The sequence below is a fragment of the Microcebus murinus genome, chromosome 21 (genome assembly GCF_040939455.1).
Source record: "Microcebus murinus isolate Inina chromosome 21, M.murinus_Inina_mat1.0, whole genome shotgun sequence".
In the NCBI taxonomy this organism is placed as follows: Eukaryota; Metazoa; Chordata; class Mammalia; order Primates; family Cheirogaleidae; genus Microcebus; species Microcebus murinus.
The window spans coordinates 16542126-16556619 of NC_134124.1; the positions used below are offsets into that span (position 1 = coordinate 16542126).

The 14494-nt window shown below is 55.9% G+C and overlaps 1 protein-coding gene across 1 annotated transcript; it reads right to left on the minus strand.

Annotated features, from left to right (window-relative positions):
- Window positions 1-1634: 1634 nt before the first annotated feature.
- ARSI (arylsulfatase family member I) lies at window positions 1635-8120 on the minus strand. Its single transcript, XM_012790966.3, has 2 exons — window positions 7339-8120; window positions 1635-3855 (listed from the first exon to the last, which is right to left on the minus strand). The coding sequence occupies exons 1-2, from the start codon at window positions 7647-7649 to the stop codon at window positions 2448-2450; spliced, it is 1719 nt and encodes a 572-aa protein (XP_012646420.1). The 5' UTR covers window positions 7650-8120; the 3' UTR covers window positions 1635-2447.
- Between the last annotated feature and the right edge of the window lie 6374 nt (window positions 8121-14494).

Here is a 14494-nt window from a genome sequence, read left to right on the forward strand (position 1 = left end):
CCTGGTCCAGCCAAGGGAGAAACGGGGGTGGTCCCCAAGCACGTCTGGGCTCCACTCCCCCAGACCCATGGCCCGAGGGGCTGGGGCTGCCTTGGGTCTGCCCTCCCTGTCCTCCCCCCACCACACGGGCTCAAGTGGTATAAGCACCCGCCTGGCAGTGCCATCACATCAGCAGCCTGGCCAAGGGTCCAGATCCGCATGCCCTGGCTGGAGGGAACTCGTGCCGCAAGAGGCAAGAGGGGCAGGCGGGAGCCATGCTGATTGCTGGGAAGAACTGAAGCCACAGCATGCAGAGCCTCTCATGGCAGAGCCCGAGACCCTCCACCAGTCTGGGGCCTGGGCCAGGTTGCAGGCTGAAGCTTGCAGGGGCCCCCTGGCTGTTTGCTGGGTGCTGGGTTGGGCAGGACTCTGAGCTAGGCAAGCTCTGGGCTGGGGTTGAGACTGGCCCGAGACCCAGGCCGAGCTTCCTTCTCAGCAGGAGCAGTGCCAGTCCCCTCCCCAGCTGGTCTCTCTTGGTTTGGGGCCAGCTTGGCCAGAGAGAGTAGATCTTGGGGCCTAAGGGACAGCAGAAAGGGCCATCTAGGGTCCTGTACTTGAGACCACAAAGGGCAGGGGCCGCAGGCAGAGAAGCAGGGGCTGGAGCTGGAGGGTGGGCCTCGGGCAGGGCTGACTCAGCAGGCACAGGAGAGGCCTCCGAACGGCGCGTGCAAGCCTGGAGCCGCAGGGAAGCCCTGGCTCCGCGCCACCCTGGAAAGGCCCAGCCCACACAGCTGGGACAAGCACCCAACAGAGCTGGAGTATCCTGAGTAATGGGCAGACTATGGACAGCGCATCCCCTGGGATATGCCGGACCCAGGACGCTGTCCTAATGGTGACTTCTTCAGAGCCTCCCTCCTGAGCAAGTGAAAGGCTGAAGGTGGCCAGAATCCAGAGGCCTCTGCCCGTCCCGGCCCCTGCCGCACCGCAGCCCGGCACCCGCATCACAGAGGCAGGGGAAGGGGCCAGGTGGGACACAGGTGGTCACCTCCACCCAGCAGCCCCAGCCAGACCCCCACTGCTGGACTCGGGCCCCTCTGCAGAGGGGATGCAGCTCCGTAGCCAGTGCCCGAACCCCTCGCCCACCCCACCCCACCCATCCTGCTCATCCACAAGCTGACGAGTCCTAACAGGCCTCCTTTGCCAGAGACAAAAATAACTATTTTCAAAATTCACAGCAGGGCTTTCGCCTACACACACTGCGCCGACTGGAACCTGAAGGGAGAGATGCAGAACGCAGTGTGCGGATGGAGGCGCGCTCTGCAGCGAGCAGGCGTCGCACCCCCGCGCCCCTCGCCAGCCGCGCCCCGCCAGCCGCAGGCGCAGGGGCACCCGGATCTGCCCAACGGGAAGGGCTCCTGGACCATCCGTCTGCGGTGCACAGGTGGACGCTGGGGCGCAGAGGGGCCCAGGAACTTGCCTGGGGCCACACAGTGGGTCTACGGCGGGAGTCCCGTGTGTTCTGCCGCCCAGCCGGGCTGCCCACCTCCTCTGCTGCTCACTCGCCAGCTGTGGGCTCCCACCTGCCCCAGGTCGCGCGTGCACACACCCACGCTTGCTCACAGACAGTGCCACGGCCGTCACTTCCGTGTCATGGCACTTTAATCGAGCTCACAGGGTCCCCCACAACCCCTGCCTCGGCCAGTCTTCCACAGCCCCGTGCGGGAGGCAGGGCCAGGGCCAGCAGCCCCATTTGCAGGTGGGGAAATCAAGGCCCAGCGGAGAAGGACTGTCCCCAAGCTCAAAGGAGAACCCAGGTGTCCTGAGTGTTGCTTTGGGGGCTCTTTTCACAGATGTCTCCACCACCCTGGACACTGCAGCAGCCAAGGGCCACACCACTTGCTCTGGGTGCCGGGTGGCGGGCACGGGAAGAACACCTTGGCACCACCACCCCAATACCAGCCTGGCCCAGGCCATGTGAACACCCAGGGAGGTCAACCCCGGCCCTTGCACCTCCACCCTCAGCGCCCAGGGGATCCGCTTCAGCTGGGGTCCGGCCTGGGGCCGCCTCTGTGTGGCCCCTCACCCAGACAGCACCACAGAGATCAGAGTTAAGGGTGAGGTCGGCCAGGAAGCCCGCCATATCCCCAGGCTCCAGGTGTACACCACAGAGTCGCAAGTCATTAGAGCTCATTTTACAGATGAGGAAACCGCGGCTAAAAGCTAGTGCAGGTCACCTGAGGTCACAGAGTAAGTCCGTGAAGAGGCAGGACCGACACCCAGGCACCCCAGTCTGGTTCACTCCCAACCCACAACCAAGTTCCCCACCCTGTTCAACCAACCGAGGGGCTCTGTGCCCTCCTTGTCCCTGCAGATGGACGCCGGACCTCAGGCTTCTTTCTCCCTGAGAAGGGGCAGGGCCTGAGTGGGGAAGAACACGTGGGGAACAGAGGTCCCCGCTCTGCCCCCCGTCAGATGCGATGGGACATGAGTCTGGTGTTGAGTTTACGGAAAAAGGATCGAAGCTTGCAAATCTTGCATTTTTTCTTGCGGCGACCCCGGGAGAAGCTTCGAGCCCTGCCTTCCCCTTCCTCCTCTTCCTCCTCTTCCTCGTCGCTGGCCCAGGGCCCCCAAGCACCCCCATTAAAGTCAGGATGGGCGCGGGGGTTCTCGGCCGGGTAGCGCACGGGGATGGCCGTGCGGTTGTAGTCAGCCAGGCGGGCCAGCAGGGCGCGGACCACATCAGGCCGCTGGCCGGCCAGGTCCTCCCGCTCGTAAGGGTCGGCACTGATGTTGAAGAGCCACACGGCCTGGCGAACGCTGGCCATTCGCTCCAGGTTCCACCAGCTGCCGGGGAAGGCAGCCAGGGTCTGTGGCGGGATCCAGTCTCCATAGCCGGGGTCTCCCGTCAGCAGCTTCCACTCGCCCACGCGGATGGCGGCCTGCACGGCCGTGTTCCAGATGCCGAAGCCGCCCTCCAGCGAGCCGTGCCGGGCGTGGTTGTACAGCGGGTCGATGTTGTGCAGGATCTCCGTGCGTGGCGAGGCCCGGCCCTCGCTGATGGCCGGCCACACGTCGTAGCCGTCCAGCCCGTCGGCGGCTGAGGCGGTGCCACCCGCCAGACCCACCAGCGTCGGGTACCAGTCGGTGATGTGCACCAGCGCCCGGCTGGTCCGTCGCTTCCGCTTGAGCAGGGGGCTGTGGACGAAGCCCAGGCCCCGCACGCCGCCTTCCCAGTAGGTGCCCTTGCGTCCTCGGAGCGGCCAGTTGCTGCCCCCCGAGAAAGTCTGGCCGCCATTGTCGCTGGAGAAGATGATGACACTGTTGTTGTAGAAGCCGTAGCGCTTGAGGGCCCAGGTGATGTTGTGCACGGCCTCATCCATGCAGGTCACCATGGCCGCGTACTTCCGCCGGGCCACGTTGCCCATGGCGCGGTAGCGGTACAGGTACTCACGGGGGGACTGCAGGGGCGTGTGTACTGCCTGGAAGGCCACGTAGAGGAAGAGGGGCCGCTGGGGGCTGTGGCTGGCCAGGATGTGGCTGGCACGCTGGGCGTACAGCATGGTAGAGTACTGGCCGCTGAGCCCCCAGGCCACACTCTCGCCCTCGTGCAGGTCAAAGCCGCACACGCCCGGGCCGTCGCAGTTGTCATAGGTGTAGTAGTCCACGTTGCCCGTGAGCGAGCCCAGGAAGGTGTCAAAGCCCCGGCGGGTGGGCAAACACTCCTTCCGGTAGAAGCCCAGGTGCCACTTGCCCACCATGTGGGTGGAGTAACCTGCCTCCTGCAGCTTCTGGGGCAGTGTCACCTGGTCCAGGGGCAGGCAGTTGGGCTGCCGCGGGCGGATGATGGAATGCTGGAGTCCTGTGTGGATCTGGTACCTGGCTCGGGGCAGGGGAGGGCATAGAAGGCACACGTTAGCTACAGACCACTGCTCTGGTCCCCTGACCCCCAGTGCCACTCTGGGGTGGGCCCTGGTCCCAGCACTGCCAGCAACAATGGTAACGGTATTACTATTAATAGCAGGTATTATCTAACGTGCTAAGCACCTCAAATGCATTAACTCATTGAATCCTCAAAATCAGCTGAAGCAGAGATTACGGTCATTCCACAGATGAGGAGACTGAAGCTCAGAATGGTTAAGCCACTTGCCCAGGATCACACAGCTAGGAAGCTGGGGGGTTACGGGTTGAAGCCAGGTTACTAATGACAACAATAGTAGCCACTGTGAAGCACGCGCTGTGTGCCTGACATTGTGCTACGCCCCTTATGTGGATTACCTCGCTGAATCCTCTCCTCAAACTAGGAAGTGCATGCTATTATTCCCATTTCCCAAATACGGAAACTGAGGCTTAGCCAGTTAAATTGCTTGCCCAGTGATTCATACGACTAGCAGTTGGAGCGGGATGTATAGCCCAGGCAGTGTGGCTCCCTCCAGACTTCAGAGTCCCTGAACTCTAAGCCACTCACTTGCTAGGGGGCCTAGAGCAGGTCCCGCTCTCTCAGGCAAACTCTTACTCGCTCTGCAAAGCCCAGCCTAAATGTTACCCCGCTGTAAAGTCTGTCACAACTCTCCCACAGAATGAGTCGCTTTTGCTTCCGGGTCCCCCCAGCGTTTAGTGCACACCATCATTGCCCCTAGTTGGCCCTGGGATTCTACTCAGCTGTGCATGCTCTCAGGCCCAGTGACATGTGATGGCACTGTCCTTTACTGAACCTTGTATACCTAGCACCCAAGTGATGTGTAGAAGACATTCAATTACTTATGGAATGCATGCATGAATGAATGAAGAATGATACTCAGAGGGACTTAGAGCCAGAAGGGACCCAACTCATCTTCCAGTTTATCTCCCTCATCTTAAACAGCAACTAAGGCGTTTTTAAGGGGCGGCGAAGGGCTTTGCCCAGGGTGACTCAGTGGTGAGGAGCAGAGCCAGGACTTGAACATAAGTCCAAGCAGGGACTCTTTTTCAGCAAACTAGGCTGTCTCTTCTCATATGAAGGCCTCAGTTTGCTCGTGTGTAGGAGGGAGTTGGTTGAAATGGGAAATCTCTAAGACTTGTCCAGCTCCCAAATTTTTGGAGACCAGCTCCCGTGTGCCTGCCTGTGAGCTCATGTGCCCTTAATCCAGGGCACTCACACAAGCCAACGCCCCAGGGCAGGACTAACCAACCCGTCAGCAGAATCCTGAATTCCTCACTGACTCATTCACATCCCATCTTCTGTGGTCAAAGCTCCCATGTGATCTGCTTATGGCTCCTGCCTTTAGCAACTCTTACAAATCCCAGAGTAAACAAGAAGCCTGGAACTTCACAAGTGTGTTAGAACTCCACACCTTTTTCTCACCCTCCAGGCACCTGAGTTGAACTAAGTCCTGAAAACTTGACACCTTTAACCTGAAAACACTAGAGTGGGTTTCTCTGTTTTGGTTTCCTTATCTTAAAGCTGTTATTGTTGTTAGCTATATTAGCTGCTATTGCCACTTTTAACACCATGTGTCACACACACATTTTAAATCTCATTTAATCTTCGTTTTAGATATTTATAGGGAAGACTATTATCACCCCCATTCTACGGAGGATGAAACCGAGGCTCCCAAAAGTGCAGCAACTGGCCCAACATCAGACAGCTGACAAGCAGCGGAGCAGAGCTTTGAACCCAGGACTACTCTATTCACACTTAAAATCCTTCAGTGACATGGCCTTTCCGGGCTTCAGTCAAGCTAATAAATGTTTGGAGTTGACAGGAGAAGCACCCCAGGGCCCTGATCCCAGCTGAGCCTCTCTGCTCACGGGTGGGGCCCCGTGGAGCACTGCTTTGTACAGGGGGTGAGTCCCGCAGCCCAGCGGCACGGGAGTAACGCGATGCACTCTGGCTTTCTCTACTTCCCCACGCCCCGCCACTGGACGTGTTAACAAACACTAATGAGAGCAGTAAGCAGCGGTGGGACGGAGCCAGCTGCAGCGGGTGGAGGGCACAGTGTGGCCGGCCACACTCTGCTAACTTCGCAGATCAGGGGCTGGAGCACTGCCCTGCTGTCTGCTCATTCCTCTGCTAAAAGCGAAAGTCACCTCTCAGGAGAGAAATGCTAGCTTGTGCACAGCTCTCAGGAATGCAGATGCCTCCTCCCTCCGCAGGCAGAAGTTTGGTCTTCACCACTGTCACCCCCCAACACCCCACAACACAGGCACACCCCACCCCCTCCCTCTTTCCCGTGTTCTCTTCCTAGTTCCTGGATCTACACGCTGCATGCCAGACTGCTCAGTGCCAGACTGAAGGAAAGGAGGGCACCATTTGATCCCCAGCTCCAGGACCCCTGCCAAGCGCCTGGCCTCTCAGGCCCCTCTCCTACAGACCCTGAAGTTGGGCACAGGCCCCAAGCTGGGCCCTCCCTGAATCCATGCCTCAGTTTCTCCCATCCAGGAAACAGGAAGATTAAGATTCTGGTTCCTGAGATCACACTAGCAGCTCTTGGGTGGAACTTGGGAGAAAGCATGCCTTGGACCCCATCCAGGGAGGATTAGCTTCAGCCCTGCCAAAAGGATTTTCTCCTAAGTGGCCAGAGTTTGCCTTCCACACCCCCACCTCCAGTTTCCCTGCTCTTTTAATCCTATAATCCTGCTGCCTCGACTGTGGACAACTCCTTACAGAGAAAGCAGCACGTCTCCTTGGGGCTCCCAGCCAACCTGGGAGGATCTTTCGGATGAAACAGCAGAGGCTCAGAGAAATGAAGCAACCAGCCTAAGGCCACACAGGCCATGGCCTCCTGTGTGTGTCTTTCTCTTCCACCTACCAACTCCTTATAGCCATCAAACAGCTTGGGGACCTGAATCCCTCTGGTGACATAGGGGCTGCCATTTATTGACAGCCAAGGAGGTTACACACTACTCATTGCACCTTCACCACTTTTTCAAGATAAAATCTGTTCTTTGCTCCATTTTATGGAAGCAAGAAAACTGAGGCTTAGAGACGTTAAATGACTTCTCAGCCAATGGGGCGCTTTGCTCTGGGTCTCAGGGCCTGTAAACAGAAGCAGCATTCAAAATAAGTGTCAGAGACTGCCAGGTCTCTCTAACAAAGGGATGACCGGATGTCTCCTCCACATTGTGTGGAATGTGAGTGTCCTGGAACATCACAGTGAGAAGACCTCAAAGATGACGGAATCCATTCAGTGCAAGGGTAGGGAAATAGAGGCCCAGAGAGGGTAAGGGACTTACTAAGTTTCACACAGCCAACTGAAGGCAGAATTAGCCCTGAGCCCTGGTTTCCCGGGGCCCAGCATGGGGTTGTACTGGCAAGGGAAATCTATCACTGGGTTTATCTGGGACTTGGATGGCCAGCCACAAGGCCTGGGCCATGCCTACCTGCCAGTGAGGAGCTGGCTCCGCGAAGGCGTGCAGATGGGCTGGATGTAATAATTCTCCAACTTGACGCCCTCCGCCGCCAGCCGGTCCAGCGTAGGGGTCTCGATATCCGAACCATGGTAGCCCACGTCGTGGTAGCCCTGGTCGTCGGTGAGGATGAAGATGATGTGGGGAGGCTGAGGTGGAGCGGCCGAGGGCTGCTCGCCGGCCTCCCCGGGCCCGTCGGCCACGAGGCTCGGCTTGGCCCAGTCCCAGGACAGGTAGCCGAAGCTGAGCAGGCTGACCAGAGAGAAGCCGGTGAGGGCGTGCATCGCCAAGCCGGCCCGCGCGACGCGGCGCGCAGGGCTCCCGGGGCTTCACCACCTCGCGCGCCCAGGGCGCACGGCCAGCCCGGCCGCCTGGATGCTGCGAGAGCGCTCAGCGCTCCCCGGGCGGTCCAGAGTCTGGTGCGGGGCCGCCGGCCGGACGGCGGGGCCGGACCTGCGCGGCCGCAGCGGGGCGCTCTGGGGAGGTCAGGCCCGCGCCAGCGGCCTCCCTCTACCTGCGCGCCCACCCTGCGCCGCCCGCGCCCCTCTCCCCCAGCTCAGCCCGGACAGCCGGAGACGCGGCGTGGTGGCTTCCAAAAGGTGCTCCCCACCATCCTCTGCCTCTCCTCTTCCTTCTTGCCCTGGATTTCTCCCGCCTCCTAATTTCTCTCGCCTCTGCTTTCCTTTTCTCCTCCCCCCTACCCTCCAGCCCCCAGCCCGGCCTCTCGCCCCGCCTGGAGTCCTAGAACAGTCGGGCTCCCCGCGGGGCGGTGGGCAGGACCCCAGAGGGGAAGGGGAGGGAGGCACGGGTTGGGCGGGTCTGAGGAGACACCGCGGGAGAGAATTCGAAAAGTTGTAACATCTGCCGGCCGAGCCCCAGGTGGAGGGGCGGGACGCCGCAGCGGCTCCGCCCCCGGGCGGGAAGCCCAGGCCCTCTCGGCCCTCTGGCTCCCGCGCCCGCCCCGCGGGGACTGGGGAAGGGAGGGAGGGGGGCTGCTTGGAATTCGACGGAACAGCTCGGGGCGGCCGGGTCAGACATTCCTAGATCATGGAGTCTTAGCATCTCTGAGTGCCAGCCCTGGAAGCTACGCGCGTAATTTTCTAGTCCAACGGGGACATTCCACAGACGGAGAAACTGAGGCCCTGAGATGAGAGGGGAACGCCTCTAAGTAGCATAGCAAGTTAGTGGCTTCTTCCCTGGGCTCACAGAGGCTGTTTCAGTGGCAGCTCCTTCTGTGAGCCAGCAGAGTCCTCAGTGGAGAATGGCAAGCACTTTGGCTAGCGCCAGGAGCTGGGAATCAGGAAACTAGGCTCCGGACTTGCCAGCTCCCCTCTCCTCAACTCCTCCCTCTTGCGCACTCTGCAATTCTCCACTAGAATCTTCAAATGCCAGCGCTGGAATCCAGAGGGCAGGGGCGGTCCTGTTCATCTTGAATCCGTAGGCCCCGGCACACATATGAGCTCAATCAATGTCCCTTGCATGAATGGATGGATGAATGGGCCTGGAGGGTCACCCCCGTCAACTCCCACCCAAGGAAACCTCCACACCAGAGAAGGCAAACTTCATACATGAGTAAGGCGGGGTGCAGCTGCACGGCCCTAGGGAGGCTCAGGGGCTACCGCAGGTGAAAGACCACAGCCTTGTTTCCAGCTGACCGTGGTCATGCAAGAATGTGGACCCGTGTTTCCAAATCTTCTGACTGTTCAAGAGGAACACCCAAATTCAGGTTATTATGAGACATACTCCAGTTTTTAAATGTTAGTCACTAATTTAAAGCAAAATTTAAGCACTTTGTAGGCCACATCAAACCTATCCGAGGACTTTATTAGGCCACTGGTGCTGGTTTGCAACCTCTGCTCTGCACTACTGTTTTCCAAAATTTTACTAGGCTGCATTTTTAAATGGAAAAACTGGGCTAAACAAAAGCAGTTAGACTTCTTTACTGCTAGGACTTCAAATGTTTAACGTGCACACTGCCGACCTCCAGGAGGGGGTGGTTAAGGTGCATTTTTCCCAATGTTATGTGACCAAGGACCCTCTTTTCCCCAGAGCTTCTTGCAGAGCAGGGGTTTAGGAACTTTGGGAGACAAAGACTGCCCAGGTGCATCTACTCTCCTAGCGTCTTTCCCCTGCCAAGATTCTGTCATGATCCCTTCCCTCTTACTTAAAACCACTATGTGTGGGGAAAGAAACCAGACCTCCAAAATAGCAGCCCGTGTGGATCTGCATTTCGAAATGAGGGCTGCGTGGGGCCAGCCGCTCCTGTTTGCTCAAAGCCCCATATTTAGGGTGACCGGATTTATCAGAAGGGAAAACGGAGCCTGTTGTTCTGGCAGAAGAAATGTTGAGGACAGGAAAAATACAGCCTCCTGAGGGGAAGGCTGCTAAAATGGTGCTTCCAGAGGCTTCTGCTGAGGTTGTCCTGAACAAGTCACCAAGGGTCAGAGGGACTTGGGCTTTGCATTCTTTCCATTGTCACAGACCTTGGTCAGGAGGAACTGAGCAGGGCTGCCCTCCCCCTACTCCATGCACAAAGGGAAACAGCAGGGGTGGGGTGTCAATTCTGCCTGGACCAAGATCCCAAGCTGCAGATCTCCTTGGGGCGGTCACAGGGACAAGACAGGTAGTATTTCAGAGTTTAAGACTGTGGGCTCTGACATCAGACTGCCTGAGTTCAAATCCTGCCACTTATTAGGGGTCTGGCCTTGGAAAAGTTATTTTACCTCCCTCAGCTTCAATTTCTTCACCTGTGAAATGGAATAATGATATAAATGAGATACAGTACAATGCTCAGTGAAGTGCCCAGCACAGAGTACACAGTCAATGAATGGGAACAGTTATGAGTTGTTCTCTGTGCTTTTGAGAGAAGGGACTAAGTCTTGTGAGTGAAAGTTGCAGAAAGAGAGATTTCAGGCCAATTTCGGGGATTACTTTTGTAGGAAATCTGGCAGCCTGTTTAATAAAAGAAAGGATGGCAGTGATCAGTGAGTCACCGTGTAGAGAAGAGGGAGTGGACCTCTTGGTCCCAGCTCTTCTTTCCCAATATTCGCATTTCTTTTAAGAGTCTCTCGTAATCACCAAAGCCCACAGGGGCTCAGAGAGCACCATTCCCCCTCTTACGTTCTAGGGAAATAAACACTGACCCTCAGCAATTCCTTTAGTGCCACTGCACAGCTGGGCCAGGCTGAAACATTTAAACTACACATTCCAAAGGCTCAGGGATGGGGGAAATAAACACAGAGTATAATGTGAATCCAGGTCATATAGCTTTCAAGACTGGCTCACTTATCTTCCCTTTATGTTCTCTACAACTGCAGTCCCCAACCCCTGGTCCAGTACTGGTCCCTGGCCTGTTAGGAACTGGGCTGCACAGCAGGAGGTGAGCTAATGAAGCTTCGTCTGTATTTACAGCCGCTCTCTGTTGCTCAAATCACCGCTTAAGCTCCCTGTCCCTGCCCCGTGTCCCTGGAAAAATTGTCTTCCAGGAAACCCGTCCCTGGTGCCAGAAGGTTGGGGACTGCTGCTCTGCAAGGTGCTTGCCTGCCTTCTTCCCTGGGACGATGTCCATCAGCCCTACTGCCATCCAAGCAGACTCTCAAAACTCCAAAATGTCTCAAGTTCAAGCCCTAGAAATAAGGCTCAGAGAAACAGGCGTCCCCTCTTCAGCCAGGATAAATCAGCCTTTTCAGTTCTGTCTCAGGCCCCAGCTGTTGCCACGATGATTGACACGAGTAATGTCCACCCATTACAGGAAAAATCTGTCCCCCTATTCACACAGGTGTGCTCTTCTCCCAAAGGACAGCCACATGAAAACACAAGAAACCTAATATCTGCACACAAAATGCAGATCAGATGTGGCAGGGAGTGTAGTTCTGTTACTTCCTGTCAGAGCTTTCCATTAATGAAATCAGACTCCAAAAAGTACTGAGCAGGGAGGAAGGGATGGGTATATACAACTAAACGAGTAAGATGTGCAACGCTTGGGGGATGGACACGCTTGAAGCTCTTAATCGAGGGGGGCAGGAGGCATGGGCAATATATGTAACCTTAACACTTGTACCCCCATAATACACTAAAATTAAAAAAAAATTTTTAAAGTACTGGGCTCCCATCCCTGGGTCCATGCAAGAAGGGGACAATGTGCCCATCTGTCCAGGAGGCCATAGAAGAGATTCCTGAACTAAAATGGGGAGCAAAACTAAAGGACCTTGAAAGTTCCTTCCCATTTGAAAGTGTCATGATTCTAATTATTTGTTCCCAGACAACTTTTAGAAAATGGAGATACAAAAGTGAAAAACTGATTGAGTCTGTTTTGTGGCTTCATCTTTCATTGCTATATGAGTGTGTGTGTGTGTGTGTGTGTGTGTGTGTGCACATGAGTGGGTAGGTATATATGTATGTTTGATCATCTTTGCACTAAAATTAGTACAGATATTATTTCCTTCTGCCTTATTGCCCTTGGCAAAGACCTTATGCACAGATTCACATGCTGTCATCCTCTCTCTGAAGGTCAATTTGTCTAGGCTAGACCAAATCGAAGACATATAAGAAAACACATAAGGCTTCTGAACAGTCAAAAATATCACAGAGTTCAATCCCGTGACTCAGATGAGAGCTCCTCAGGTCTTCCTCACTCTAAGCCTAGTGAGTCTTACTTCACACACAATTCGTGCAAGGTTAATCGTTTCATTTCCCAGTCCAAGAACATTACAAGCAGTTCAGAGGGAATAAAAAAGAAGGTGGCTTGAAGCAATTGCCTACTTTATAGTACAATATGTTTATGCGTTTCATAGTGAAAACATTAGGGAGAAATAAAAGAATACACATAAAAATCAGACTGATGAATTCCAAAAGCCTGGGGGTTTAGCGCTATTTGGTGCAGGAGCGAAGAGCCGTATCCACCTGACCAGACGGAAGGGCATCAGCAAATCACAGCCCCGCACAGAAGTCAATGATGGGTCACGTTCCAGAGTCCAAATCCTGATCAGGATCCTCTATTTAAGAGAGACATCATCTGATTTTTAGGTTTCCGTCCAACATGGTTACTTTGAAAGGTTCCCGGTGTAAGCTACGCTTCAGTTCTAGGACACCCTCACCGCAGACGCAGGCGCGAGAAGGCGGTGCCGTTCTCAGCAGGTTCCGTGGTGACAGGGACTGTGACACCGGGGCTCATTCTCAGCAATGCAACAAGAGCACACGCTCTGCCCGGGGGGCAGGCCCACCTCGTCCACCCCGCGCCTCCTCCCGGCAGCCCACAGATCCAGCACGGTGTCGTCCACGCTTCGAGCCCCACGGGCCTCTGTAGCGGGACAAGGCGTGTGGCACTCGGTGTGGGAGCACAGAATCCCGCTCTGGTGCCCTCTCAGGCCGCTGGGCCACATCCTCTCCGCGAGCAGCTCCTCTATTTGCAAAAGAACCCCGAGAGAGAAGCTCCTCGGTGCCCGTTGATCACCTAGTTTAGTGACCACTGGTTCTTACGGTAACTCCCATGCTGTCTAGCAGTGCATGATTAATTCTTATTAATTGATAATGAATGGAAAGGCCAGAGGTGTTTAAGAAAGGCAGACTGGCTGCACTATGGGGAACGGACTGCAGGGGCCCGGGTTAGAGGTCGGCGTGGAAAGGCCAGGTGGAGACGCGCCTGCCTGGAGGGGTCGCCCTCCCCCGCAGGCGGGCTCAGCGGGTATTTGATGCCCGATTCTGGCTGGACATCACTTGGGCAAAACGGTTCTGGGAGAAAAGAGAATTTCCTCTTTGGTGCTGGGCCATCCCCTTTATCATTTGGGGGGGGCGGACATGCATCCCCTCCGACTCCTGCTTCCGGCCCTCTGGGTGGTCTCGCTGCGTGCCCCATGTCTCAGTGGTCAGGTTCCCCGTATCAGGCAAAGCCTCGAGCCAGGAGTGGCAAGAGCCCGGGCACCCATAGCCCCTTGCCTTTAACTCTTCATGGGGCCCAGCCCTGGGCATTTCAATGGCTCCTTTCTCTGGCGCTCAATGAAACATTCTTCCAAGCAGATTATTGAAAGCAGAGCTCCAGGTACACAATGGGCGCTCTGTGCTCACAGCCGCTGCCCAATCTGTTTGCCCAGCCTGACTGCGGCCTCACCTCTCCGCACGCTCCCCACCCTCCACCCACCCGACCCCGGCCCCACCCCGCGGCCGGCTCAAAGACAGGCCAGGCAGTATGAAAGGACTTTTCTCCATGTTCTCAGAAGTTCCCACCGTGGCCTCTGCCAGCCTTGGGAGGAATTAGCCTAATGGGACCCAGGCCTGCCTCCAGCCCGTCCATCCGGGGCTTGCCCACTTTGATGTCGGAGGCTTCTGTCCTCACCGCTCAGCGGAGGTTTCTCCCTTAAACACACACACACACACACACACACACACACGCGCACGCACGCACACGCGCGCGCACACACACACACACACACACACGCTTCCAAAGAAAAAGGTGAAGTCCCGGAGACTCGGTGGGGGTGCTAAGATGCAGACAGATGGAGGGACTCTCAAAAGTGAGGATGGCAGGCTGCCCTCCAGCCCATCCCCCCCCCAGCCCCCACCCTGAGGGCCTTTGAAGGTGCAGGGAAGGAAAAAGTGTGTCCTGGTTAAATGTGAGACCTTTAGAACCAGATTGCCTGTGCTGCAGCCCAGCTCTGCCATTTGCTAGCTGTGTAGTCACTTAGCTACCTGAGTTAACCTCTCTGCTTATTTGTAAAATGGGAATAATAATAATAATAATATATAACCTCATAAGGTGGTTGTGAGGATTGCAACACACAAGTCATGGGAAGCTCTTAGCACAGTGCCTGGTATGTAACAAGCTCTCTCAAAACGAGGCTATTGTTATTATTGTTATCATACTCGGATTCTATTGTCATTATACTTAGATTCTATTTCTACTAGTGTATAGCCTCAGGACAAAAATCTACATTCCCCCTGATCAAGTCATTCTTCTCCTCCAAAATTTGCAGCTGCCTGCAATAAAAAGGATAAGCTCCTTAGCCTGGCTTTTGGCACCAGAATGTCACCTTCCTTCTTTCTGATAATAGTTACCGGACACATGGAAGGCAAATGGGTCCCATCACTACTGTTACTGTTGTCATTGTCACCACCTACTGCACTTGGAGAAGCT

Coding starts and splice junctions, on each gene's coding strand:
- ARSI (XM_012790966.3), bottom strand. CDS start 7,649: ATGCACGCCCTCACCGGCTTCTCTCTGGTCAGCCTGCTCAGCTTCGGC. Junction 3,856..7,338: donor AGCCAGCTCCTCACTGGCAG/GTAGGCATGGCC, acceptor GCCCCGAGCCAG/GTACCAGATCCACACAGGAC.